The 27,518-nt window shown below is 40.2% G+C and overlaps 1 protein-coding gene across 13 annotated transcripts in view; it reads left to right on the top strand.

Annotated features, from left to right (window-relative positions):
• Positions 1–27,495, top strand: part of TNRC6B (trinucleotide repeat containing adaptor 6B) — a 133,445-nt gene extending 105,950 nt beyond the window's left edge. For all 13 annotated transcript variants that reach the window (XM_050982500.1, XM_050982503.1, XM_050982496.1 and 10 more), the window contains 11 exons: positions 550–681; positions 1,217–1,315; positions 1,543–1,720; positions 2,107–2,241; positions 2,418–2,594; positions 7,072–7,218; positions 7,460–7,555; positions 10,587–10,811; positions 11,280–11,350; positions 13,203–13,342; positions 13,835–27,495. In XM_050982500.1, the coding sequence (XP_050838457.1) occupies positions 550–681; positions 1,217–1,315; positions 1,543–1,720; positions 2,107–2,241; positions 2,418–2,594; positions 7,072–7,218; positions 7,460–7,555; positions 10,587–10,811; positions 11,280–11,350; positions 13,203–13,342; positions 13,835–14,225 (1,791 nt within the window). In that variant the 3' untranslated portion in view covers positions 14,226–27,495. The remainder of the gene's footprint in view (positions 1–549; positions 682–1,216; positions 1,316–1,542; positions 1,721–2,106; positions 2,242–2,417; positions 2,595–7,071; positions 7,219–7,459; positions 7,556–10,586; positions 10,812–11,279; positions 11,351–13,202; positions 13,343–13,834) is intronic.
• The last annotated feature ends 23 nt before the right edge of the window (positions 27,496–27,518 follow it).

The raw sequence follows: 27,518 nt of genomic DNA, 5'->3' as shown, positions 1-27,518 counted from the left end.
GTGAACAGTTCTTGAGATTGTCTTGAATTGCACTTGTGTAACTCTCCAATAATGCAGGAAGAAATGGGGGGATTCTTCACCACCTACTCCGTCTTTTGCTGTATCTTATTCAATGTACAAAGAGATTAACTCTTTCTGTGAGGCACTGTTTCTTTGCTCCAGTGACTGCCTGAATGCTTTTCTTTTCCCTTGTCAAACAGTACATTTTTAATGTGTTAAAGCACCAGTACAGTGATTACTGGTTAGCTGCATATATATCAGCATTTAAATTTAGTACAGTCTCTAGCACATGATTGGCTGGGGGAATAACTTTGTGTGTGTGTCTGCATCTGCACATGTAATACTGTATACTGTCAATCAAGTGAGGTATTCACGCTGCCCAGGTTATAGATTGTGCATGTTTAAATGTGATGTGTTAATAAATCTGTAATGTCTTTCCCAGAACACCATTGATGATTGGTGTCATGCTTGTTCCTGTATAGAAATACTTGTACTTCACAATCTTGCTCGTAGCAGTGCGTTCAGGATATGTAACTGCTTTCCATGCAGGTTTCGGCCTCCATGCTCAAACAGTTTCCCAACAGTGGCTTGAATCCTGGTCTTTTCAATATGGCCCCCCAGCTTTCTCCACAACAGATTGCCATGCTGAGCCAGCTTCCACAGATTCCCCAGTTTCAATTAGTAAGTAGCTAGTAATTTTGTGAGACAAGACAGTTTGAAAATTGTCTGCTGAGTTTTCTTTTTATGCTTATTCTAATTCCGTTTTGTTCTACTGATGTTATTTTGGGCAAGTGTTCCATCTTTGCTATATGGGGTAGTAAAGTCCTGCTAGAAGGCAGCAGATAAACCAAATAGGCCCATGTAATTATTGTGGATTACAGTGGGTTAGTAATGACTCCAAGCTGTGTTTTTGTACAGAAGGCAATTGTTTGTTGATTTTTCACGAAGTTTTCTTCAGACTTATAGTCATAGTTATGGTAATAAAGCAGGTACGAATAATTCTGTTGCACAGTGTTAAATTAGAAACATTTAACATTTAAGTGAGGGATGTGGCATTCTTCTAAGGCATTCATTGTCATTTTATTTGAGTGAGTGGAATGAGAAACAGTTTACCTAAGTTCTGAGCAAAGCGTTTGCTAGTGAATAGCTCCTGGCAGTTATATTTCACTTGATGAGCTCCTTATTTTCACTCTTCCCACCCCTCCTTATCTTGTAGGCTTGTCAGCTCCTCCTTCAGCAGCAGCAGCAGCAGCAACAGCTGTTACAGAGCCAGAGAAAGTTATCTCAAGCTGTGCGACAACAGCAGGAGCAACAGGTGTGTGGCACTGTTTTTGTCAATCCTATGGAGTATGAAGTTTGCTGGGGAAATGCAGTCTGCAGTAGAGATGGTGCTGGCTTCAGTAATGTCATCTGCTCTCTTCACAGTGCACTTTTTGGAGAGCAGGATCTTTTGTATCTCCTCTAATTCACTGTTTCTTTATGTTTACTAGCATTTGCATTGCAGTATAGCATAGATGAAGCAGTTTTTTCTTCCATTTGCAGATTGCTCGTATGGTGAGTGCCCTTCAGCAGCAGCAGCAGAGGCAGCCTGGCATGAAGCATTCGCCGTCCCACCCTGTTGGGCCTAAGCCACATTTAGACAGCATGGTACCCAATCCTTTGAATGTGGGTCTCTCAGATTTACAGACCAAAGGGCAGATACCTGGATACGGTTCAGGTGGTAAGTGCTCTGTGGAGGTAGGTTTGGTGCATTGCCTGTAGCTTCCCTATTATTAATATGGTAATTGTGTTAGTCACTTATGTCTGGGTCCAGAAATGAGTAATTTATATGTAAGCATTAGAGCAAAGGTTATGACAAGTGTCAGCTTTGAATCACATTGCCTTATTGTTCGTTGCGTGGGAAAAAGACAAACCTAAGAAGAAAGCATATCGTGACATATGATATAACACGCTTATTTGGAAGTTGCCCATTGAACATACCTTTTGCTGCTGTTGATTTCTTTTTCCCACCTTTTTCTTATGATTGCAATGACTCCCCATTTAAAGATGCTTAAAAACAAAACAGAAGATGACAATTGAGTTTTGTTTTGTTTGTTTGTTTCACAGGCTTTGGCTCAAGTGGCATGGATTATGGCATGGTGGGAGGGAAAGAGGCTGGAACAGAATCCCGCTTTAAGCAGTGGACTATGATGGAAGGGCTGCCCTCTGTGGCTTCACAAGATGCCAATATGCACAAAAATGGTGAGAGGGGGAATTTTGGGAATGCCCTTGTAGGATCATCTCACCAGAGGTGAAATAGTTTAGATGAAGCTGTCTTGCCTCACCAGTATGCATCTTAAATATTTTTGCATTAATACATCATACTCCTGAAGATCCCAAACTTTGCCGAGTGTAAATGTCTGTTTTTAATGCTGCAGGTGCAATAGTGCCCCCTGGAAAGGCTCGCGGAGGATCGCCCTACAACCAGTTTGACATAATCCAGGGCGACCCACTCAGCAGCCACGCAGGCCCTGCTGGTGATAGTTGGTTACCTGCCAAATCTCCACCAACAAACAAGATCGGAAGTAAATCCAGCAATGCCAGCTGGCCTCCAGGTATTACATAAGGGCAGGGGTTGTGTACTCACTTTAGGATAGATGTGCTGGACCTTTCCTCACCATACTTACTTAAATAGCCATTGCAACGAAAATACTTGGGTGGCTTGGCCTATCTTGGTTTTGAAATTTCTTCCACATTAAAGTAGAACATAAATGTTGAATTTCCAGTAAAAAATGCTGGGCTAAATATGAACTAACTGCTGAATTGCCTGAGTAGTGTTTGGTTTTTGTTAGGTGAACTCCTATCTTCTGTGGTTTTGTGACTTTACATTTACAGAAAATTTCATGAAAACATATGTTCATAAATACACAGCAACATCTCCCTTCTTTTGTACTGATTCCTTATTTCTGCTGTGTTAGTCTGACACAGTGTAAAAATTGATAGGGTGGAATCAAAGAAAAATATATTAAGTGGGACTTTTTTGTAGTGGTTCACCTTTGTTCATGTCACATAAAGGGTAGAAGAATGTTGCAACACTTCAATTATGGTCAGGAATCTTGTGGCTTCGGTAGAAGTCTCTTGCTTTTGGGATGGCAGGCTGGTGCACATTTTTCAAGTTTTGTAGTTTCCCTGGCAAAATTTTATGTTTCTGCTAGAAAACTCTCTAGGAAGAGTACATATATATTTGAATACACACATAATTTTCTATATAAAACATTCATTTTAATAGAGTGGTGTCCTTGAAGTTGCGCAGATTAATCACCAATGCTGTTCAGCAAATAGTGGGTGCTGTGATTTTTCTCTTGTCTGGAAGACAGTTGCATTCCAGGAGAACATTACTAACTCAAGCACAAAAAAGTAAAATTCCAGGTACATCTCTTGGGTAAAGCAGTAGCACAGACCTTGCATCAGAAAGCCTAGGAATCTCTGTGACAGATATAACTGCAGGAAATCTAGAAAATGTAGTTGAAGATTTTTGAGGAAAGCCCTCAGTGTCTAACTCCAGCAAGAAAACATCTTCTGATGAGCTAACAGAGCTAAAGAATTAGTTCTCTCAAAAACATCTGCACATCCACAAATTTTCCTATTGCTCACTGCGTTCTGTACAGGTGTGTTTGTGTTACACTCCTGTCAGCCTGGTTGTTAAGTATGGAGCTTTTTGGACTGGAGTTGCTGTTCATAATGCCAGAAACTCCCAAAATGTAATCTTTAACCAGACTTTACTCCCAGACTCATTGTTACTGAACTCAGTCGCCATTCCCCTGTATTATACCAAGACTCTACTGCTCAGAATGTTACAAGAGACACGTGAGGATCAGATCTGCCATGCTTCTAAGTTTTGGAGCAGTCACTGGCTTTGGCGAGGTTCTTGGTGCCAAAACTGTTACAATAAAAAGCTAAAAAAAGTTTAAAAGCTTGACAGCTACTCTTTGCCCCTTGTTGATATCGTAGACCTTCCGTAGTGATATCTGTAGTCCCATTGTCAGTGATAAGTAAATTTTTTTGTTGCTGACTGCCGCACCACGGAGAGAGGATAAGTGAAGATCACTAATTCTGAACATAAAATTTCACTGAGATCCTCAGTACCATCCCTCATTTCTTGTGTGAGTAGCCCAAGACTATGATTGCAGCCCTCATGTAACAGATCCCCAGTTTTGGCAGGTGGTATTTATTCAGTTATTGCTGTTCCACTCTTACGAGATCCATAGGCTGCTGGCACAAGTTCTGTTCAGTGCTGTTCCATGACCATCAGCCACTTGAGCTGTCTCATAGTCTAACTTGTGGACTTCATTGTCAAGGAAAACTGAAATCAAGATCTGCCTTATCAATACAACGCCCCTGATGAAAAATGAAGACCTGAAATGGCTTTACCTTCTAGGTTCTTCTCTGCAAGCTTGTAGATGAGGTCCACTGTCAGTTCCTGGCATGGAGATAGAATTCTTCCTCCCAGTGCTGGAAAAAAAGTTAACAAAAATGAGTTTGCAAGAGAAAACCTCTTTTAGTAGGTGCATTTTTCCTTTGAATGAAAACAGTGGTCACTCAGCACTTACCCTGACTACACCTTTCACATTTTCCTCCTAAATGCCATCTGCTGCAGAAATTCTGTCATTCAAGAGAGCAGTATTGTTCAGCACCAAGATAAATGAAGTGGTGCCCAGTCAAACTGATATCACAGCTGGAGGTGAGAGCAAGTTTTGCTGCATTGGTGAGAGCTATGTCGTTTGGTTATGTTGCACAGACTTGCATACTTAGGTCGTACTTAGGCTGTAATTTTCCCATTCAAGATTAGCCACGCTTCCAGCAAACTGGCCTGGATGTGTCTGCCATGGTTTTCACAATAATCTTATGTTTGAACTTTTTGAGAGGACCTTTCATATATCAGTGGAGAAATGCATTTCATGTCTTCTTTACTGCCTAGAAGTAAAAGAGCATGTTTGTAGACAAGAGTTGGTGAATGTGCATGATAATGACTATCAGCCCCAAAGGAGAGTCTGGAGATTTGTCAGTGTGCTGTTGTTCAAGGAAATGCTTTTCCAGACTGGGGTTACATTGATCAGTGAATGTGTTCATAAACAATAATACCCCTGATTGCTGGAGCCTGGTTTGTATAGTCATTAACCTTTTGATTAGGGCTTTCTGTGCACTTAATTTTCAGTCTCAAAAATTCTCAGAATCTTTGCAAATAGAAGACTTGGACTTCATTTTTTTTTTTCTCTCTAAACCACTTCTAATTTCCAGGTGCTAACTTTATGTTCATGGATTCTTTGTCTCAGAACAGAGAAGATATTTTGAGTAGACCCAAGAGCTGTATTGCTTCTTCCTTAACAAAAGGGAGATCCTGCTTGTCAGGGGATGGCAGTATTTTGGTAGTAGCTGAGCAGAGTCCTTCCATGATGCAGTGCTGATTGCTGATAAAGTGTTGATACCTGGATTATTTTATTGAGTTACTGAAGACTGGGAGATGTAACTGATGTTTATAAAATCATGAAGCCAGGGAATAAGATAAATGCAGACTTGTAATTCCATGACTCCTGCAATGCTAGAGCCATGGTGCAAATGCTGAAATTGACAGGATATACATTTTAAATAGATAAGAGCTTTTTTTCCATCAGGAATGGTGAACTTTGGGGTTATGTTGCTTTCACAGCTTCTTGAGACAGACGATACTAGCCAGTTGAAACAGTGAGTGGATAAAATGATGGAAAAATAGTTTCGCAAGTTGGTGCTAGCAGATAGAGGGTATTTCTGCCATCTAAGTTAGGACAGCTGTGGATACTGGGAGAGTGTGAGGCCAGTAGTCCACAGATAGTGGCCAGGTTTGTGTTCTGTCCCTTAATGGTATTACTCCTACTGCTGTTGGCAAGACACTGGACTAGATGGACCATAGTTCTGACCCAGTGGGGCATTTGTCTTTTGTCTTCTCTCAGATTCTCCTGTGCATTATCACAGTCTAATACTGCCCTTCCTGTGGCAATAATTTAAACCAGTAGTATCATATTTTCTTCTGTATTTGTTCTGTGAAAGTCATAGTCTTGACTATAAATCTTCATTACAGAGGTGACTGAAATGAGCCCTTCCATGCCAGGTTCATCCTACATTGCTTCATTCTAGAGAGTGCATCTTGGATCCTGCTTTTAATAATGAGTCTTTAATTACACTCAAATATTCTGTTGTTAATTATTTCCAAAATTCAGGTTGGAAATTCTGTATCCAGGACTTGTATCTGCAAGGGATGAATCTGCCACCTTTGCACTCTTCTCACACTTAGACAAATTGTCACATAGTATATGAAGCTTCTTTACTTGTTTTTGTGTTTGTTGGTTTTACTTTTGCACCACTGCTTCCAGAACTGGCCACAGCACTTTATTCATTGAAGGAGCCAAGTTACTGATCTTTCTTAGAGTAATTGGAGTCTTTGTGTGTTCATATTTAATATAATTCATCCTCTTGAATTGAAATTCTGGCATGCCTTTAGCTATAGTTCAAACTAAAGCATGATAAGTATATCCCATCTCATTGTGAAGCATGAAGAATGTCAATGAGTATATCCATTGCTTTTACCACAAGGCATCTCACCTCAGTATTGATAGGTAATGTATAAAATGTGTGTACATACAGTGGGATGTGTCAAATGTATTTCCAAACTGCTAAGGTAGATAGCCTTTCCTGGAGAAAGGCTTCTGCACGTACACCAAGTACGTGTTGAGAATCTAATCCCACGCATCTTATATAGAAATTGTTACAACTGTTGAAACCTCGTCTGAATGTAGTAAAGCAGAGGCACTTAAAGGGTTACTGGATGCCCTTGTACCACTTTTTTTGTAGTGTAGACTTGTACTCATATGAAACCAGAGCTAGTGCTGTGGGAGGAACTGTGAAATAGATTAGGATTCTAACATGCAGTCTTTTTTTTTGCCCCGAAGGAATGGTGTAGAAGACAGTTGTTTACCATCCTGAAATACCTTCAGCAGTTACTCCTAGTAAATAATATTTCCCTGATTGCATCTAATTCCTTTTTCTCTCCTGTCCCAGAGTTCCAACCAGGAGTGCCATGGAAAGGTATACAAAACATTGACCCTGAATCTGACCCCTATGTGACCCCTGGAAGTGTGCTGGGGGGGACAGCCACATCTCCCATTGTAGATACTGACCACCAACTTCTGCGGGACAACACCACAGGTAAAACAGTGCACATCTGGTCTGTGATGATCAGAGTCACTCTGACTCAGGATTGTTGCAGTCATTGCAGGCCAACAATCTGTTGCATTTGTCTGAGAAGGAAACTGCCTGCCTTTGCACTGTGGCTGGGAGCACCTGAAAGCTTGGCATTGCTACAGTCGTGGCTCTCTTGAGGTTTAATGGTGTTACAGAAACTCTGTGAACTTGGTGTCCTCTTTCTCTCTCCTTTTCACTTTGATAGGGTCTAATTCTTCCCTCAACACCTCGCTGCCTTCACCTGGTGCCTGGCCCTACAGTGCCTCTGACAATTCCTTCACCAACGTTCATAGCACTTCAGGTATGCAGGCTTTGAAACTTAACTAGACAAAGCATTTTTCGTTTAGCACTAGTCCATTGTTGTTCCACTTGCAATATTTAGTCCATCATGTGTAACAGTGACTTGGGAAGACAAACACCATAACTCTGAATATAACCCCCTCCTTCCTCTTCCCCCCACCCTTTATATGCTGAGCATTACTCCATCTAGTATGGAGTATCCCTTTGCACCATTGGGGTCAGCTGTCCTGGCCGTGTTTCCTCATACCTTCTTGTGCACACTCATCCCTCCTGCTGGTGGGAGGATGTGAGAAACAGAAACAGCCTTGATGCTGTATAGGCACTCCACAGCAATGTAACTAAATCATCTGTATTTATCCATGCTGTTCATGATACCTTGTGAAGGCTGACCTAAAATAGAGGCTAGGCGGAGTTAAAGAATTAAGTAGGTATTTATTAAAAGGCCTCAATGGATACACCTTGGGCAGTACAAGAGCCCAGCCAGGGCTACACCCAAGATGAACCCAAAATGGTCACAAAAATGGATGACCAGTCACAAGGTCTCTCACTTGTATAAGTTCTGGTCCATTTGCATATTGAAGTTAATTGTCCAGTTACAGCTTTAGCCCATGCAGTCCCAGCCTTCTTGTTTTTCTCTCTTCAGTTCACGTTGTTTATGCTCTCGGGCCTGAAATTTGGGTCGATTGTCTTTGGTCCCAAGCTAGGGAAAGGAATTGTTTTTTCTAGTTACTCTGTGAAGAGAGCTTACCATCTCTTAATATGAAGCTCAGAACTACACACTAAAGCAGTACAGAATCTGGAAAATATAAAAGCTAAAACCTAAGGCATCATTCCCAGCACAAATCCAAAACAGAGCCCCATACCAAGTACTACAAAGGTAATTGACTCTCCCCCAGCCAAAACCAGCATATTATGCAAGTTAAAGAATGAGTAGTAGAAAGCAGCAGATGCAAAACAAAAGATAAAAACAGTACATGTACAGTCTGTTTACATGTCATAACTTTAAAAATATTACCTGCTTATGTATGTACTAGTAAGGGTGAGTGATTTTATTTACTTTAACTTTAGGACATGGGAGTGCTGTGAAGGGAATGGTTTTGCCTTGCCTTTTATAGCACTCATCATTCCCTGAAATCTGGACAGTGAAGACATTTGGTCCTCTTGCTTTTAATGGTTGGCCTGTATATATAAACTTAAATATATGTCTAACATCCTTCATAAGAAGGTCTCCACAGCTTTCTGGTAGAAAGCTGTTTCTGTACACACTTCGCTGTAAAGTGCTGGAAATACTTGCTCCAGATGAACCATTTGGATTTTAAGCTTCTTTCAGATGTCAGAATTTTTTCTTGAAGACATCATTGTCTTGACAATAACTTAAAAATGAAGCGTTGTGTATAAATAACAGAGGTGATGAACAGAGCTGAGAGCTACATCTGGCTTGAACTTCAGGTTTTTTTCATCATACTGAATGGAAGCTGTGTTCAGGCGTTACCTCAGCGTCTTCACCAAATGTGTTGAAAGTGCTCTTTGGTCCTTAAGAAAAGCTGAGTTCGTGCCACTGATTTGTAAGCTGACTTTGGTTTGAAGCAGTGTATGCAGCATTCTAGTGATATAAAGGCTCCTCTGTTATAGCCTGTGGAAAGGAGTGGCATGTAGCAACTTCTTGCCTTTGCTTAATTTTTGTCTAGCACATAAGAAAGACTGAAGAGATAAAAATATTGAAGTCATAGTTAAATTGAGGAAATGAGACTGCTGACACATGCCAATTTCTTTTTGTCTGCTGGACACAAGTGTTTTACAGTCAGAGAGCCAATCACCTGAACTGAAAATTTAGAATTCACCTGTCTGTAAAGCAGAGTCCAGTGAAAGCAGGTTTTTAAGCACTTTCAAAGGTTAGTGCTTGAAACCTGCTTGGTACTGACTATTTCTGTGTCATGGAAATACAGAGATCTAGCTGTAAATTGAAGCATGCTTATACATGCTGAAAGCTTTATGATCTTGGTTTCCAGATGTGTTATTTTATGGTTCCCTGGCATGCCATAAGTCTGTGCTTTTTCACTTTATTTCAAATTTCATTCACCACCGTCTGCTGGTGAGGAAAGTAAATGCACGTATTTGCACACATGTACATGAGAGTTACGATTAAGGTAATGTCTGACACAGCCTTCCCCCCAGTCTCTGTTGGCTGGTTCTCAGTCCAGAACAAAGAGGAATTTTCTAGGAATTAGGACTTTTGAAATGTCCCTTGTGTCAGAAGTTGTGGGAGAATTTGCAGTCTGCCTTCTTTTAAAAATTGATTTAGGCAGAGCTTGCAAATATTCCTGACCAATAGTGGTGTTTTGGGGAGTGCTTTTTTTTTTTCTCTTTTATTGCATTTCTTTATAAAGAATTCTTGAAATGTGTTATGGATATCCACTATAGGTCTTCTAACAGGCATCTGCCTATTAGTAATACTTTCTATAAAAAAAAAGCACTATCAAGATTGTGCTGTGTCCAGCCATCACACAGCTAAGCAGCCTTCTTTATGCAGTATTGCTGTGTCAACATTGTGTGAGCTTTGCGACTCTCAAGAAAGCTTTGATCTTGTAGGGAGGACATCTTTAGGAGGCAACATTAGCTTAGTAGACCAGGAATGGTGAATACTCCTTTCAGTGCTCTGCAGGTTTTTTTTACATGAAGGAGGTTCAGTTTCATTAAAGGTCGGTAGTGCCAAAACTTTTAAGAAAGTTTCAGATTAAATGTAGTGTGTACATAAAAGTTGTAGTTCATCTAATGATGTAACATACTGCAAACAGCTACATTATCATAAAGGGTCCTGTTATATTACTTTTTTTAAATCAGCATATGTAAAATAAGCAAATATTAACTTACATGTAGCATGGGGGTTTTTTTAGTGTGATAAATTAACTGTTGTATGGGCCTGTGTTTTGTGCTTGTCTCCAATATAAATGCAGTCAAAAGACTTGGTGTGATAGGACAGGTACTTAATCTCACAAGTTTCTCTAATATATGCAATTTCTTTAATCTTTCAGCAAAATTCAGTGATTACAAATCAACGTGGTCCCCAGATCCTATAGGACACAATCCCACTCATCTCTCCAACAAGATGTGGAAAAACCATATTTCCTCAAGGAACACTACAGGGCTGCCCCGCCCACCTCCTGGCCTGACCAACCCCAAACCATCATCTCCATGGAACAGCACAGCACCCAGATCAGTCAGGGGCTGGGGGGCACAGGACTCAAGGCTTGGCTCTGGTGAGAACAAACCTACTGGTAGCATCACTGGTCAGACCTGAGCAATGTATGTTTTACAGCACCAGTGGTGTGGAGGAAAGAAAGTTGCAGTTGTCTGGTAATAGGAAAAAAGAGAGTTTCTTCTTGAAATGGAAATTTGCTGTCAGTAATTGGGGCAGTGGAGGTGGAATCCCAGGTCCTGCTGCAGGGAATGAGTGAAAAAGGGCTGAGAATACCTGCTACATAGGGCCTTTCAAGACTAGATGCTTGCTGTGTGAGAGAAACTCCTGAAAGACAAAATCTAGTAAAATTAATCTTGATGTGAACTGCGAGCAAAGGTGTCATTTTATTTTCAGGACTGAAGATTAGACTTTCATGTTTTAACAGGGCTCGTAATGCTGATTTTTTTTCTGAAAGACCTAACTGTCAAGAAAGATGGTTTTTCTTTGTATCAAATCTGTCTTGATTGCTCTGTCTTATAATTTGCAGCATCTACTTGGAGTGATGGTGGCTCAGTTCGTCCTAGCTACTGGCTGGTTCTTCACAATCTCACTCCACAGGTATTTTCTGTGGTTGTTTCTGGGGACTTGTTTGCTTTAGCAAAGATTTGTGAATTATTCAGTTGTTTCTTTTTGAATAAAATCTGACAAAATCAGATTTGTCAGCATATGTAACATATTTCTACTAAACCGAGCTGCAGTCTGAATGGTTTTTCTATTGTAATCTCTTCAGCTAATTTTAAGATGTTCAGGTTTTGCTATGTGACTGTTAAAACATTTCTTTACTTAAGAGTTACAAAGAATAATTGAACAGAAAGATTTTTTTTAGAAGTGAAGGTGAATTTCATTACTATAATGTGAAATGGTTTATAGCTGTTCTTTGGGATGTTGTCAATAAGAAATTTGATGTAAGTGCCAGTTTTCACTTTAGTGTTTCCATAGTGAAACCGCAGAATTTTTCCAGCGCTCCTGCCAAAACCAGTCTAGTTAGGTTATTTCTGCAAGTATTCTCAAAGTTTGCTGCCATTCCAAATGAATTCTGTGAAGGTCTTGGTTTCAGCATTCCTAATTAGTATTCAAGGCCTAGGAACAGCTAATATGATTATCAGCAGTATCCTGAGGTCTTGACAGAGAGTCCCCTCTTCAGCCAGATAATTTACCTTGTTTCTACAGTCTGCAAGAAAGGGTTGATGTGAAAGGAAAAGCTGAGATCTCCAGCACATCACCCGAAATGGCGAGCTGTGCTCCTTCTGTAAAAAAGACTGTTTACCTTGATGTGAAGGAAGAAGCAGTGTGAGGAAAAAGCACAGTTCTAAGTCTGGCTTGTGTAAAATACTTCAATGCTGCTTTAGGAATTATTTAGTGGAAGAAGAATATATTTTGGAGTTGTTTAAGTTAGTAGGAAAGAGAAACAAATCATAACTGTCTCATTATGGATTCTCTCTTTATTGTGGATCAGTACACTGGAGAGAGAAGTGTAAAGGTTCTGATGGATTCATAGACTCGTAGAATTGTTAGGCTTGGAAAGAACTGTATGTTCATTTTAAGGTTCTCTGTTTTAACCTTGACCATACCACCACACAACTTCCTTTTCCCTCATTTGAAGATGTATTATAAAACAGGGGGGAAAGAAGGAAGAAAGTAGCATTTCCTTAAGTATTTGCACATACGGATTCCATTCGTATGTCCATGTCCCTGTGGCACACCAGGAATGGAATCTGTCTGTGCAGAGCACCTGGGAGAACAGCTGTTACTGGAGGTAAGTAACAAGCTGTTACTGCTGCAGAAGGAGTGTAGGCAACAACTGCTGTGAAAACGTTAGTTCACATGGAATGAACATCAGTGGGTTTGGCAGCAGAATCACTGACACTTTCTGTCACTGTTTCATAACCCACAAAGACAAAGAAGCACCAAAATAAATTTTCAAAAATTTCGTTGTCGAGATATTTCCAATTTTGCAAAAACCTTTTAAGAAGTAGTTTATATACGTTCTACTGAAATCAAACAGCTGGAGACTTAGACATTCTGGTTCTTTTGGTAGAAATTCTGATGACTGAAGATGGTGAGAAGTACAAGTTGTGTATAATTACTGGAAAAGCTGTCAACATAAGGATAGTGACAGTGTAAGAAACTTAGTGAAAGAGGGAAGACTGGACTCAAGCTGTAAATGAACAGGAAAGATAATTTAGATTATTCCATACTAAGGCAAACTCCATGTAACTGTGAGAAGTCAAGACATACCAGTTCCTGTTTGAAAATCAACTTCTGTCACCTTTGCTTTCTTCCCACTGCTTTCATCTGTTTTTCTTTCTGAGAGCAGCATATTTTTCAGTTACTGTGACGAAGTCAGGTTCAAAGTATGTTTGGAGAAATAATTACAAACATCCGTTTCATCCTGGTTGTTCTTCCTCAGATTGATGGGTCAACCTTGAGGACGATCTGCATGCAGCATGGCCCACTGCTGACATTCCATCTGAACCTGACCCAGGGCACCGCCCTCATCCGATATAACACCAAACAGGAGGCGGCCAAGGCCCAGACTGCACTGCACATGTAAGCAAGGTTTTGAGACAGAAATCTTTGAGGGTGTGGGATTGGTGGTGTAAGCCCCTAAAATTTTTATATTTTACTAATCTCCTGAATTCCAAAGGCTTTTAACCTGTTCTTCGTCCTTTTTGTTTGAAAGGTGGCATATGTGCATTTACCTATGTGGTATAGGCACTTTTATTGCTCTTCATGTTAACATTCAGAACCTTAGTTTAAATTTATTAAGATTTTGTTCAGGTACAACTGAATGTTGGGGCAAGGGGGTTGGGGAGTTTTTGTTTTGTTTTGTTTTTTTCCCATATAAAATGGAAGTTCTTTTGTTTTGGGTGAGTTTCACCATTATAAACAGCTGAAGTTTTCCATGTCCACTCCCATTGTAGCAATGTAGCTGACCCTTCCTTTGGTTTGGTCACCTATTAGTGTTGTTCCTGTGCTGTCTGAATCCCTGGCCCTTACCTTTTGACACTATTTTTTTTCTCATGTGTACCTTGCCTGTAGGTGTGTGTTGGGAAACACTACCATCTTGGCTGAGTTTGCCACAGATGAAGAGGTTAGTCGCTTTTTGGCACAAGCTCAGCCCCCTACACCTGCAGCAACCCCGAGTGCGCCCGCAGCAGGCTGGCAATCCCTGGAGACAGGACAGAACCAGACAGATCCAGTTGGACCTGCTTTGAATCTCTTTGGTGGGTCAACAGGGCTTGGGCAGTGGAGCAGTGGTGGCGGCGGCGGCAGCAGTGGGGGTGATCTCACTGGCGCTTCATTGTGGGGGCCCCCAAACTATTCTTCAAGCTTGTGGGGGGTCCCAAGTGTAGAGGATCCACATCGAATGGGCAGCCCTGCTCCCTTACTACCTGGAGACCTTCTGGGAGGAGGGTCGGATTCAATCTGAACTTAGAACTTTCAACTCTGACCTCGTGACCTTTTTTGGAACAGCAGCAGCACTAACTTGACCTTTTTCGTTTTTTTCAACTTGCAATAAATACATTTATAAAAGGAAAAAAGAAAACGGAGAAAGAAAAAAAGGTGGGTCATTGACAGACTGTCTGAGCACATAGTTGCCTCCCTTATATAACTTCAGTTTTTTCGTTTGGAATATGAATCCAAAAAGAGAACATATCACTCTTGAAATACTTGAATCGTGAACGCCAACTTAGAAAGACAATGTGAAGCAAGTACACATACCATTTAAATTTAAACAGAAAAAATTAAAAAAATTAGTTTCTAGTTTTTCACTTTTTCATGTTATACGGAAGTTGTTGCTAAGAAACATATATACTGAAAAAATAGCTTTTTAACTTTGTTTGCACTGGGTGTGTTTCCGTCCTTAGGTCTACCATGTTGGGTTGGGGTTGGGGAGGGGTTCAAAAGAATAAGGGGGGGGAGGGAAAGACTTGACGGAGCCTCACTTTAAAAACAAAAATAAAAACAAAAAAAAAAACCTAGAAAAAAAATTTAAAAATTAAAAACCCACAAAAAAAACAAAACAGAAAAAACAAACAAAACAAAAAAACCAACACTTTGTGATTGGCTGGTTGATAAGTACCAGTGTGTTCTGGCACATGTAACTGCCCGCGTGTGCTTGTTTCTGTGTGAGTGCGTGTGCACATGTTTGTGTGTGTGCATTTTTTTCTCTATATATATAATCTTGAAACGCTGCATTGCTGATGGTCTACGGGCTGGCTGGCCCTCTGCATGTCTTGATTCTGAAAGCAAGACAGGCATGGTGGAGTCCCTGTGGCTGAAGCGGAATCCAGTTGGGCTGGATTAAAATTTGTCAGTAGGTTTTTTTAAAATTTGTTTTAGCAGGGTGCTATCTCAAATCTGCAGATCATAAAGAGTGGATAATTGCTTCCTAGCCCTTGTTCTAACCCTGTGGTAGAGCAGAACACTGCCATATCCAGAGGATTTGATGAGAGGGAAAACAATGTTGTCATTTGAGTAACAGTATCTTTATTTATGTCTGCATGTGGGGTTTTTGTACTGAATGAACCCTAGAGTGTTTGTTACATAATGCAAGCCATTTATTTCTTCCAACAAGGGGAAAACAGGAGGAAAGAAGACATTGCCATTTTTTGTGCAGATAGACAAATGTTCTTTTTCAGTCTCTTGCAAGCTTCAGTACCTTTAAAAAAGAGTGTTTCTTTTCTCCCCCGAACTTAAATAAGCACCTGTACTCATTCTGGAGAAATCCATCAAAAGCTTGAAAATCCAGCCCAACCAAATTAGCCTTTTAGTTGATTTACTGCTTCTATTAAAACTGACAAAAAACTAAATGGTGTCAGCAAAGTGCTGGCCAGCCTGCCTCATCTCCTGAAAGCACATGCAGCTAACTCCTTCCTGCGTCCTTCATGGTGAGCGTTACCTGTGCCAGGCCTTGGTGTCATTACAGCGCCAGACCATCACTGACAGAAACGTTTACTTACGAATGTTCTTAAACCAGTGTGTACTTCAAAGGTTTCCTTTTGTTTCTCTGTGTTGTGTTTTTTTCCTGTGTACGTGGTTTTGCTTAGGGAGGTATATAACTAGCAAAGACTTTTTTTAAAAGAAGTATTGCACCTTTTTGTTTTTTGTTTTTACTTTTTTTCTGTACTGTTGCTTTTTAATTTCTGTATTTAAGGAAAGGTTTGGGGTTTTTTTAGCATCAGTGTAGTAATACTCTGGGCAGGATAGGGGTGACCTATAATCCACAGTGATAGCCAGTGTGTGCGTGCATGTGTGCGCTGGGAACAAAACTTCTAAGACCTGTTGTTGTGAGAAGAGTTGTACTAGACTTGAAGGAACATCCCTTGACACAAAGCAGGAAGCTTTTTGTGGGGTGGGGCCGGGGAAAGAGGGAAGAGACATGCCGGTACTTTTCCCATAAGTGCTAGGACTTCCATGCAGCATTGTCCAGCTGTTACACTGTCTAACAAAGTGCCGACCTTCTGTACCAGCACATACCTGTCCATTCCAGCCCTCAGGAGGAACAGTGCTTTATCACCTGGTGGAGGGGGGCAGATAGGGGGAGTCTGTTTCTTCAGAGTTTTCATTGAAGGATATGACCATGTCTAATGCATTTAACTCATGGGTTTGGTGGGCAGAAGCAAAGACAGATGCAAGTCATGGGGGGGGGGGGGGGGAGGTTGGTGCACGTGTGTGTGTGTGTGTGTGTGTGTGTGTGTGTGTGTATGCCTGTGTGCTGGGGGTGGGAGGGAAGGCCTAGGGAGTTAAATGGCTGTTTAATTTAATTTGCCCTTTCTATGTAAGCCCCAATGTCACAAGGAAGACTGACTGAGGGAAATGCTGCATATACACATGCCTGTAGATTTGTATGCAAAGCGTTATGTGGTAAAAAAGTATGAGTAGGTTTGTATTTGTTTAGTAAACTGGAGTATGCAGCATACTCTGGCCCCTTTGGAAAATACTTTCCTATCATGTCTCCTCCATCTGTCCCACCATGCACAAAGAAACTAAATGCTCTCTTTCAGCTCCTGCTAGCTGGCTAGTAACCCTCGTGTTCAGGCATCTGTACAGCTTTGTTTCTGCTCAAAGACCAAGCACGCTCGGACACGCAGAGCAGGTTCTTAAAAGTCCTGTGCCAGCAGTACTTCCTAGTGAAGCACCTTTGGCCTGAGCAAGCCAGTATCTGTTCTGTCACATGATTTGCTATACATGCTGGTTCATTGCTGTGTTCCACCCTCACTTCTCTCTCCCAACCTGCCCTAAGGTCCCTTTTCCTGCACTTTGGGCTAGTTGACTTCATTGCGATACTACGGTGAAAGCCGGGTGCTAGAGCCCCTCTTGTTTACAAGACATAATGAGGGATTTGAAATATTTAAAAAGAAAAGCTAAATTGTTCTTCCATTGTAAGCTTAAAGGGAAAAAATTAAAACGTACAAAAAAAAAAAAAAAGACCAAAAAGTGCATATATATATTTTAGATGAAGACTAACTCTGGGAGCATTTAACAGTGTTTTTGTTTTTATTTTAACATTTTATTTTCCTGCTTTAAATTTGCAAGCATTCTCAGGAATTCTAGGGTAGGAAGCCAGTTTTTTGAAGATGGTTTATTTAACCTTATCCTAGATAGATGGCTGTTTCTTGTTGATAAACTTTTACAAGTTCCTGAATCTTCAAAATGTTTGAAAGTTTTTACTTTAAAATAAAAATGCTAAAAAAAAAATAAAAAGAAAAAGAAAAAAAGAAAAAATCTCCAAATGTTACTGTCAAGCGAGGGATCAAGAATTTTAAAGACTTTCTAAATTAAGATACATTAAGAAAGCTTCTCAATATCAGCAACAGGAATTCATTGCAATCTTAAACAATTTGTGGGAGAAGGGTTATCATTTATTGTGTGTCGTTACTCATGCAGACGTGTGCAGTTGCATGGAGAAGAGAAGTGTATGAATGGAAACCTACTATTCCCTCTCGATTGAAACTAAATAAAAATATTCTTCCAAGCACCTTTTTGAAGCAGAGTGAAAGTATAAACCTTATTAAAATGCAGTAGAGTTTAACTGAAAGAACCCTTGGTTAGGACAACTAGCAGGAAATACATGATGGTGCTTCTTTGAACCACTTCTGAGCAGTGCTAAAGAAAGCCAGTGCTGACAGAGTACTCAGTAATGAAGTAGTTTTAGTAACCTGCCTTTTTCACTACAGAAAAAAAAGAATATGGAAAAACTCCATGAAAATGTACATTGGAAATCAACTTCCCTGTTTCCAGCTACTTGGTCAGTTTAATTCCCCACCTGGAGATTTGCTGCTTGCTTTTCTTCATCCACCCCACCTCCCAGTCTTTCTGTTTCATTTTATATGAGGGAAATAGCTGTTAATCTCCTCTGTTCACCCTGTTGCTGCTGGCTGTCAGGGCTTACAGTCTTGAACTTAAAAGTTCAGTGTTGGGATGGTCAACTTCTGCCTCCCAGCTCTAGGGGTCAGGGGCTTACTCAGCCTGAAACGGCTGGGCTCAAACCACAAAAACCGCGCTAGTGCCTTGTTACATGCACCCACATGCCCTACAGTAGGGGAGGGGAGGGGAGGGAAGGCGAGGCAAAGTGAGGCAGTGTAGCCACTTCATGGAAATAGATGTGCCCATTCTTAAGGGAAGAAGAGCATGCCCGCGTGAGCAAGTCGTGCAATGAGTTACTTAATAGTAGTTAAGTTGTTGTTGTTGTTATTATTATTAGTAAAAGAAATCAGATGCCAAATTTTGTCTTTCTCATAGCAGCTGCCCAGTGTTTTCCATGTTGTGCTGCGTGTGCATGTGAGTCTATTGAAAATAATGCATCAGTAGTAATAATAATGTGCTTTAAAAATCCTGTCGTGGGCCAGTAGAAGGAGGGTTTACTTAGAAAGTTTAGGATTCTATTTTATTTTATTTTATTTTACTGGGGTTTTTTTAATGAGAGAATTTGAGTGCTTTGCCAGAAGCTGTGTTTTATCAAATCAGCAGTGTCCTAAAAGAGAGGAAACCATAGCATTTAGTCAAAAAAGCTGACAGACTTGACATTCACTTGGAAGTGGGTTGTGACTGACTGCTGAAGGGTTGACAGTTATAAGTTTCAGCAGTCAGCTGGGTCCAAACCTATTGTAGTACAACAATCTGCTCCTCGTTTCCTGAATGTGCATCCTGTAAGTGTTAGTGACTGTCTCCTCAGTGACAGTTTTCCTACATTGTCAAAGTTACATTAATCTATATTCCAGCTACAGTTGACAGATCTTTGTGGCTTAGTCATGGCCCTCCCAACCATTGCAAGTGGCCTCTGAGAATTGTGCTAACCAGACTCAGCTGTTGGGGACACCCATTGCTTAATGTTGTAAACATTCTGCTACCATTTGAGCTCCGAACAGCAAAAAGTCAGGAGGAATTGATGGTAGGGTATTCTGGGCTCTTACAAAACTGTTCCCAGGAGGGAGTCATTGGCAGCATCTTCTTTAAATATGTTGGCAAGGTAGGGAGAAGAGGCTGGGGAAAGCACAGCTTGGAATAGACTAAGGGCATCTCTTTCCAGATAAAAATCCTTGCTTACCCTACCTTGCAGTGTCTATCAAGCTAGAGCTTTTAATCTGTTTGATAATTCTTTGCTCTATTTGAGGATCTTGTCTTAGCAGTGACCACAAGAGTCTAGCAAGCAAAGCTGTGGTACAGCTCAGAAACCTGTGTTTAGACTTCTGACATTTGCTTTGGAATACTTGCCATCTTTTCCCAGTGTTTTTATGTTTCTACCTGGACACTTGCCTAGCAGTCTTGAGAGTGGAGTTTTTATTGGTTTGGGTTTTTTTTATAATCACAGGGTGTCAGGCTTTTCTTATTTTTTTTTTTAATTGTACTTCACATTAAGTGGCTTTTGTAATGAGTAAGAATGTTAAGCCAAGTATGTTTTTACCTCTGCAATATAAACAGGTTGTTTTCAAAAATCTTGGTGGGATAACCACCTCAAAGATTAAATAACAATTAAAAATTTATATTAAGTTGGCCTCTTTTTTTTCCATGAAATTTCTAAGCATTTATTCCTTAGAACTTTTGCCCTATTTTTTTCTTCTTAAAAATGCTGCCACATCTTCCACTGTGTCCTAATAGTTCATCCAAGTAGTACTGTAGTTTTTTTGGGGGGGGAATTTTGATTACGTTGCGTTTTTTGCTTCATAATTAAGACGTCGCTCTTAAGTTCCTTATTTTGTTTGTGCGTATTGTTTGCCTATTGACTTTTAAGAGGAGCACTGTTTGTATATCTGAGGTACCCAAATTTGAAAAGCCTGGTCAATGAAATGAGCTGGATCAGGGTTAACATAGCAGATGAGGACCTGTTGTGTTTCCAGTGTGTGTTGCATATAATGCCTTCACTGTAAATCATGTGACCTTAGTATCTAGGTTCTCAGATGGATTGAAATGCAGGTTTTGTGGAGGCTGGTTAACATCTCAGGGTAATAGTCCTGATTGAGTAGAAGGTAGGGGTTTTTTTTTTTTCTAAAGATGTAAGGTTCCCTTAACGGAAGCAGCTTTCTTAATTGTAAATATGCGTGCATGCTTTACAGGCAGGAAAGTAATACCAAGACAACTACGTTGAAATTAATTTTAAGGAAAAAAAAAAATTTTGACGTGCAGCTTTGCTCCTGAATCTGAAGCAACATACACAGAATCCATTGGTATGTCTAAATGGATTTTGCACAAAATATCATTTCAGGTCTGTTGTTTATTTGCCACTGCTTTGCAGTTTTAGGAACTGATACTGTTAGATCATATGGTCATTCCCACTGTGATCAAAATACAGATAACTAAAACCCAAACTTTCTTCCCCTTCATCTCCAGTACTAGGCTTCCACCTGTGGCAGAAGGATGGTAACAGTAATGGGGAGAAATATGTGAAGGTTCCCGGTGTAGACAGAGTTGGTACTCCCTGTTGTCCTGAATTTTCATCCAAACCTAAACCACAGAGCAACTGTTAGGCTGTAGTAGACCTTGGTTGGACTAAGTGACAGGAGCCAAACTGGAGATCTTTAGCAGCCGTGCCTAGTCCATGTCCTTCACAACGTTCTGCAGAAGCGTCCCATCACTGTAAATACCAGTGTTGCTGAGTTTTACCAAAGTTCCCTTGCAGTAGATAATAGGAAACAGGTCCATTTTGTAGTGACTCACCAAACAGAGCTTTGCCTACAGTAGACTTTAAGGGTCTGTCTACATTTCTGTCAAAATTGAGTCAGGATCCTGTTTAAAATTATAGCGCTCTATTTTGTGGTGTTACGTGACCTTAAACTTTGTGATGTAGTAATTGTAGCTTCTGATCCTTGTGTGAAAAGTGATTTAAGGTTTCATCTGTGCTACAAAAAGCGCCATAGCTCCTGGTGGGTTGGAGCCTACTTTTAAAACTTGTCAGGCCACAATAGATGCAGTTTCATCTGTAGCGCGCAGCAGACAGTATCTGTTTGCATTAACAGTTTGCCTGCGCGTTGCTTTTCATCGAGCTATGCAGGAAAGCTTTTCTCTAGAAGTCTCCCAGAGTCCTAGCAAGCATCTAGCAAATCAAGTGCCCTCTGCAAAAGAGCCATTTTTGCCCTGTTTGTGTGACAGTTGGGACTGGTAACATTCAGCAGTGTTAGGGTTCCTGTAAACTTTGTAGTGAGAAAGGGAGTTTTTTGACTTGGTTTTGACAGCCTTTCTGTAAAGTAATACAGAGCACTCCAGGGAAAAAGAACAAAAAAAGGGAAGAATGCATGGTGCCAGCCAGCGTTAAGTATTGAAGTACTTTAGCAGCAAATATTCTTGACTGTGGTGGGCAGAGGGGAAGAGACTGGAGTGCGCAATAGAAGGAGGCTGTGTTCAGCAAGCAACGTTTCCTTGAGCGCTGAATGCCTCTTCTTGGCTGTTAATGTGTTTTGTTACCTTTGCAGATCTAACTTCCTCATTTTTTTATGTTTGTTTTTATTAATTGAGACAAGGTGGAAGCTCCTCCTGTTTCAGATGAAACACAACCAACCATAAGTGATCATTTTCTTCATCAGTTTCTGTTGAGGTTGCACAGTTTTTTAGGATAGCTATTTTAGTGACATGGGTATGATATTATGTGCTTTCTTTCCCTTCCCTCTCCCTGCCAGATCTGGCTTACCCTTTCTATATAAGGCGCTGTGTGGGTTTTTTTGTTTTGTTTTGGGGACATGTGGAAAAGAAGCAAAATGAAGTGAAAATGCAAGCCAAGGTAGAACAGCCTTACTTTAGGGGGTAGCCTTACAACAGAGCTTTATAGTGAGTGTGCTGTATTCCAAAATATGTAAGCCAAAAACAAACAAAAAAAGCATTCATTTATGCAAAAAAAAATTAAAAGAGGTGTTTGAAGACTTCTTTAATATGTACCTTCTAAAGGTGGAGTAAGGTCTCACCAAGTGATATGTTATTGTGATACTTCTTGCTGGGTCAGTAGGAATGGGTTGGGGTATAAGCGCTTAACGTTTCCTCCTATGTTTATACAAGCGGTAAGTTAAATGTGGTATTTATGAATGTGCCTTTGTGAGTATAGTGACTGTCTAATTGAGAAGACCACTTGGGCTGGAGGGGAGACAAGGGTCAATTTATTCTTTCAAAAGGTCAGACATTGAGATTGCAGCCCACTGGTCCCTTTTGACAAGCAGCATCATTGGCTGGTCTCTACACTGCACAATACGTATTCATATGTGGTAGAGATTGGGGGGGGAGGGAGGGGTGCAAAGAGATGTCATGTGATGCACACAGAAGCTGTTGATAGTTTTAGGCTAGTCTGCGTTGCAGGTTGAGTTTGTATATGTATTATGTGGCTTCTCTTTATGTTTGTGTGCATGTGTGTGAGTGCGTGTGGCTTAGGTTTTTTGTAAGCACTGGAGAATTTGAACACAGTGATGTTTGAGACAAATTTATACATGTAGAAAAGATGATGTTTTGTAGCTTCTGTTAAATAGTGGGTGCAGGCACACTTTTACCCTCTCTGCCCGTGTCCTGATAAGCAAAACAGGAAATTTTTTTTCAACCCTTCAACTTCCAGCACACTTAATGTTGCCATTTAAATGAACAGGGTATTACACAAGAAGAAAAACAAAAGTTTTTGAAATGGTAAGGTAGAAGTGTTTAAAAGGAAAAAAGTAATTTTTTTGAAGTAATTTTTTGTTTATTCAAAGCTGTTTGTAGCTAAACATGGGAATCTGCAGTGTCTCCTTCCATTTGTTTTTTTTTTTTCCTAATAATTCACCTCTTCGTCCCACCCAAAACATGAGGTGTACAAGATCAAGAGCTGTTGTTGTAGCGCTTTGTAATTCCCACCCTGAAAAGAAACTCCAGTGGGATCCCTCAGCTCTATTCAGGAAGACAAAGAGAGGAGAGACTCTGCAGTTTTCTTTGCTTCGCTCTCATTCCTCTCTAATGGCCTTGAAATGTATTATTATGCAAATGTGAATTTTGATACTGAACTTAAGAAGAGGTTGTTTGTTCTTTTTTCAAAAAAAAAAAAAAAAAGGTCCCATATGTGGTCAGCATTGCTTCTTTATTTTGTAAGTGAATTGTAAACTATGCATTCTGCAAAGGGGGTGCAGGGGACAAAGATACTTTGCTAAACTGTTCAAGAGTTTCTGTGTCCATGGCATATCCATTATAGTTTGGGGAAGTGTGGGGAAGTGATAACTTTGAATTAAGAAGGAATTGATAACAGCCTTTCTTTTGTCAGAAGCTGGCCAATTGATAACTGGGCAGAGATTTGAATAACCAATGTTGGCTGCAAAACAAAATCAGCTCTCAGCCTTGCACAGGGTGAATTCAGCCACACAGTGTTAACCCAGGGCCTAAAGGGTGAATGGGACTCCAGGTCTACCTGGGGAATATCTTCCACCTCCTGTGCTCTGGCCCTTGTTAAGCTCAGGAAACCCACTGCCACAGGCACTGGGTTTTTTTGATTTACTACTCGTTTTCCATTTCAGCAGTCCTTGTGCTCTTCCAGGAGAATTGGAATATGGCTAGTCCTTGATATCCACGCTTCCTTATCCCTAACATTTTCTTTGCTGCTGTTTCTGGTATTCTTCATGCAGTGACAGAACAGCTGTGGGCAGGATGGTGGAGACAGTACTTTCTTTCTAGTGCTGATCAAAGCCCAGCTATGAGGGCTGTGTATTTTCAATGTCAGCAGCTACTGGTGTTTTGTTGTCTGGTGTTACTGCCAGTGACTTAGTGCTAATGGTGACAGTATCTGCCATTTTAGGAAAGTAGACTGATACGTATACCAGGTGCCCTCTATTTAAAAGGAACTATCCTATTTTTATTATAAGGTGGTATCATAATGGTCATTTAAAAAGATTTACTTCCTCACATCTCCAAAATGTAATCATGGTGAATTATGTGCATTCCTTGAAGCTTGCTGAGCTTCCAGGAAGAGTCTCCTCAGAAAAAAAAAATGTAGATCTCACTGCTCTCTCCATTATTATAATAGGGACCTTTTGACTTGACTTTTTCCTTTGTCCATGGTGAACCATGGTACTGGCATTATCTTAGGTGTAATATCATAAACTGAGATATTATCCTGCCTGTATTCAGTGTTTTCATGCAGCAATTTTATTTTTGTTGACATTCACAGTACTGTAATAAGTAATAGACTTGATGATCACTCTCACATCTGTGCCTGCCTTGCAGATGTGATCTTATCAGGGTTCCACTCTGTCAGAATGCCTTTTAAAAAAAAAACAAAAAAAAAATCAGAAACTTAGTCTCATTCACAAAAATACCTCGTGGTACATTTTCCCTTCTGATGTAACCTTCTAAATCTTAGTTTTTCTTCTAAACTTGATGGGCTTTTATTTCCATCTATTATCTCCTTTGTAAAAAGATATTTGAACTAGTGGTTTTGAGCACAGGTTTGGGAAGCCTGAAACTCCTGAATTATAACATTGGCCATTACTCTTCCCTTGCCTTGGGCAAGTCATTTAACTACTTTGCCTTTGTTTTTTCATCTGTAAAGCGGGGTTGTTAATAATACTTACCTACCTCACAGGGGTTTTGTGAGGATCAACTTGTAAGGTTTGTCAAGTGCTTTAAAGAAAAAAGCATGATAGAAGTATTATGAGATTTTCACAGCAAGATCACTAGTTCTTTTTACATTGTTTGCTTGTGTGGAGGGAGATAACCTTTTTGATTTTCTTAAATAATTCAATCCATTAGACACTCAGATCCTAAATGATAGAAGTTGATAGAGATTCAGTTATTCATACTCTTCAGTCTTTATGCCTGTTTCCATCTTTTCTTCTTTATATAGTTATGCCAGTGTTGCTACAGGTCACATGTCTCCAGTACTTTTAGGTAAGCTTCAACACTGAAGTACTTTGAGCTTGCTGCTTCTTTCACCAGACCACCAAATCAGAAAAAGCTTGTGTACTTCTCCCTGCCATTAAATGGCAGTTTTGGTAATGTCATCTTACAAGTAGACACATCTTTTCCTGCTGTCGGGAAGGGGAGGTGGTGGTGCATAGTTCCAGAGAGGGGACTGTAAGATGAAGAACCTGGCCACTTTATGCTGCTGCTGCAGGGATGAAGGGCAGAGTAGCTTCCTGTGTCCTTCCCTGAGTTAATTTCAGTGTGTTACCAGTCACACTTCAAATGCAGTGTCTCTTCTTGTTGTCCACAACATACAGAAGCCATCACCTGCCAACAGAACATAGGAACAGAGAGAATGATGGTAGATGCTGCTTGTGTATATGCCTTACAACTCTCCCAAAATGTTTCTGGGAGGGTGGTGGGGGATGAGGTCTTCATTGGGTAAATCCCACAGCTGTCAGGGAACCTCTGCTACTTTCTCCCCTCTTAATCACTTGGTCCCTGTTTCTTCTTTCTTGGATGTGAGTCTCAGGGATGTGCATATGAGCCCATGCCTCTTAGAATTTGGCGTTTGAAATATCAAGAACATGGTTTCTGTACCTGAAACCCTTCTGTCTGACACTCCCTGGTCCTCTCTGTCCTGCGTTGCTCCCCGTGGCCTTAGGCACATCTCTCCACTGTTGCCCTATGCCACCCTCTCCATCTCTGCCAGTAATCAAGGTGAAGTGTGTACAGTGATTCTGCAGAGAAAGAAGCTAAAGTAATGCAAGTGCACCTGTGGCATTTACACACAGAGGTATCATGGTTTTCTGCCACATCTGCTCTAAAGCCTGCAGAACATCTGATGCATAGTGCTTTTTCTTTCTCATCTAAAAAGCAGAACAAACAGCAGTATAAATCTGAAGATGGTAATTCTGCAATGTTTACTTTGAACTAAATGCTAAGTATTGTCCTCAAAGAACCAAAAAAAAAACCCACCTTCTAACAAAAATAACCAAATGTAATCTTCCTGGGTGCGGAAGAGGAAAGAGGAGGAGGAAAAGCAGTGACAGGGGAGCGTTCTGATCTATTTTCATCTCCACTGCTCGGCTGGAGGTGTGAAATGCTGCTTTGAGTTCCACAAACATAAGGGATTATGTTTACAAAGGTAAATGCCTTCTACCTGTTCAGGAAACTGGCTACTGGTGGGCATTGGGAGTTGGGCAAGTTTCTCTTCTTTGCAAACAATTAATAGGAGAAGGGTGTGTCTGGAAGAGGAATGGAGGAACAGATTGATTTCATCTAGTCTTCGTAAAATAATGCCCCCTTTTTCTCTCCTTATGGAATGGAGGGATGAGGTGGCTGAATAGAAAATCATTGATGTCCAATATGGCTGGATTAGAAAAGGCAGCTTTTCTTCTTTGCACATAAATAGGTAACAGGAAGGTACAGCTAAAGTCCTCTTGCCTGAAACACTGTCCCCCAGAAGCAGACATTGTAATAATAAAAATAGTAGCTGTGTGTATATTGATGCTATTTGCAAGTTACCTGTAAGTGTTTTTTTTTTTTTCTTATACTTGAAATGGCTTCCTTTACTAAACTCTTACCGTAGTTCTGGTTTCTCCCCTCTTTCTGTAGTGGGCAGTAAGGAAAATTACAGGACAAATGGGGAGAATATAGAGGAGATGACACAATGTCTTGCATATCCAGGTTTCATCTTAATTTCCATCCCATGTTCTCAGAAATGTTTGAACTTCCTAAGGGTTTTCCATGGACACAGAAACTCAGCACTTTAGAAGGTGCTCTTGTAAGGCTGGCTGCCCCCTTTTCCTCCTTTTCTATATTTTTATTTTACTTTTAGTATAGTGGTACTTAAGATCACTGGTTCACTTAAAAAGAAAAAAAAACCAATAAAATGTTTAAACTCTACTAATGTACAAATAAGCTGAAATGTTGCATTTTATGTGTATTTTTGCCATAGCAGGTACTGTATTTCTCATGCTGGATTTAGAAAAAAAAAAAAAAAGAAAAGAAAAAAAACAAACAAAAGGGTGACGTTTTATTGGAGTGTGACAAGTTAAGAGTAATAAAGAATTAAGTCGTCGTCATTTCATTGAAACTGAGAGATGGTGTAATACTTATATATAAGTTTTCTGAAGGTTTTTTTGGGCTTTTAAACAGCTTTTTTGGTTTTTTGTTTTCTTCATTTTTTTCTTTTTTTTGGTTTTTTTTTTGTTTGTTTGTTTGTTTGTTTCTTTTGAAAGATATGATTGTATTATGTGCAACTCAGTTGCTTACATTATAACTACAAACTATTTTTGGGTTCCTGGAAAAAAAGAAAAAAAATACTAATAAATGTGTTTGGCTGCTAAGCATTTAAATCTCGTGTTTTGTGCACGTTTGT

This window comes from Serinus canaria, chromosome 1A, assembly GCF_022539315.1.
Source record: "Serinus canaria isolate serCan28SL12 chromosome 1A, serCan2020, whole genome shotgun sequence".
Lineage (NCBI taxonomy): Eukaryota > Metazoa > Chordata > Aves > Passeriformes > Fringillidae > Serinus > Serinus canaria.
The sequence above is the reverse complement of the archived record's forward strand: the minus strand, read 5'-3'. Positions and strand labels throughout refer to the sequence as shown.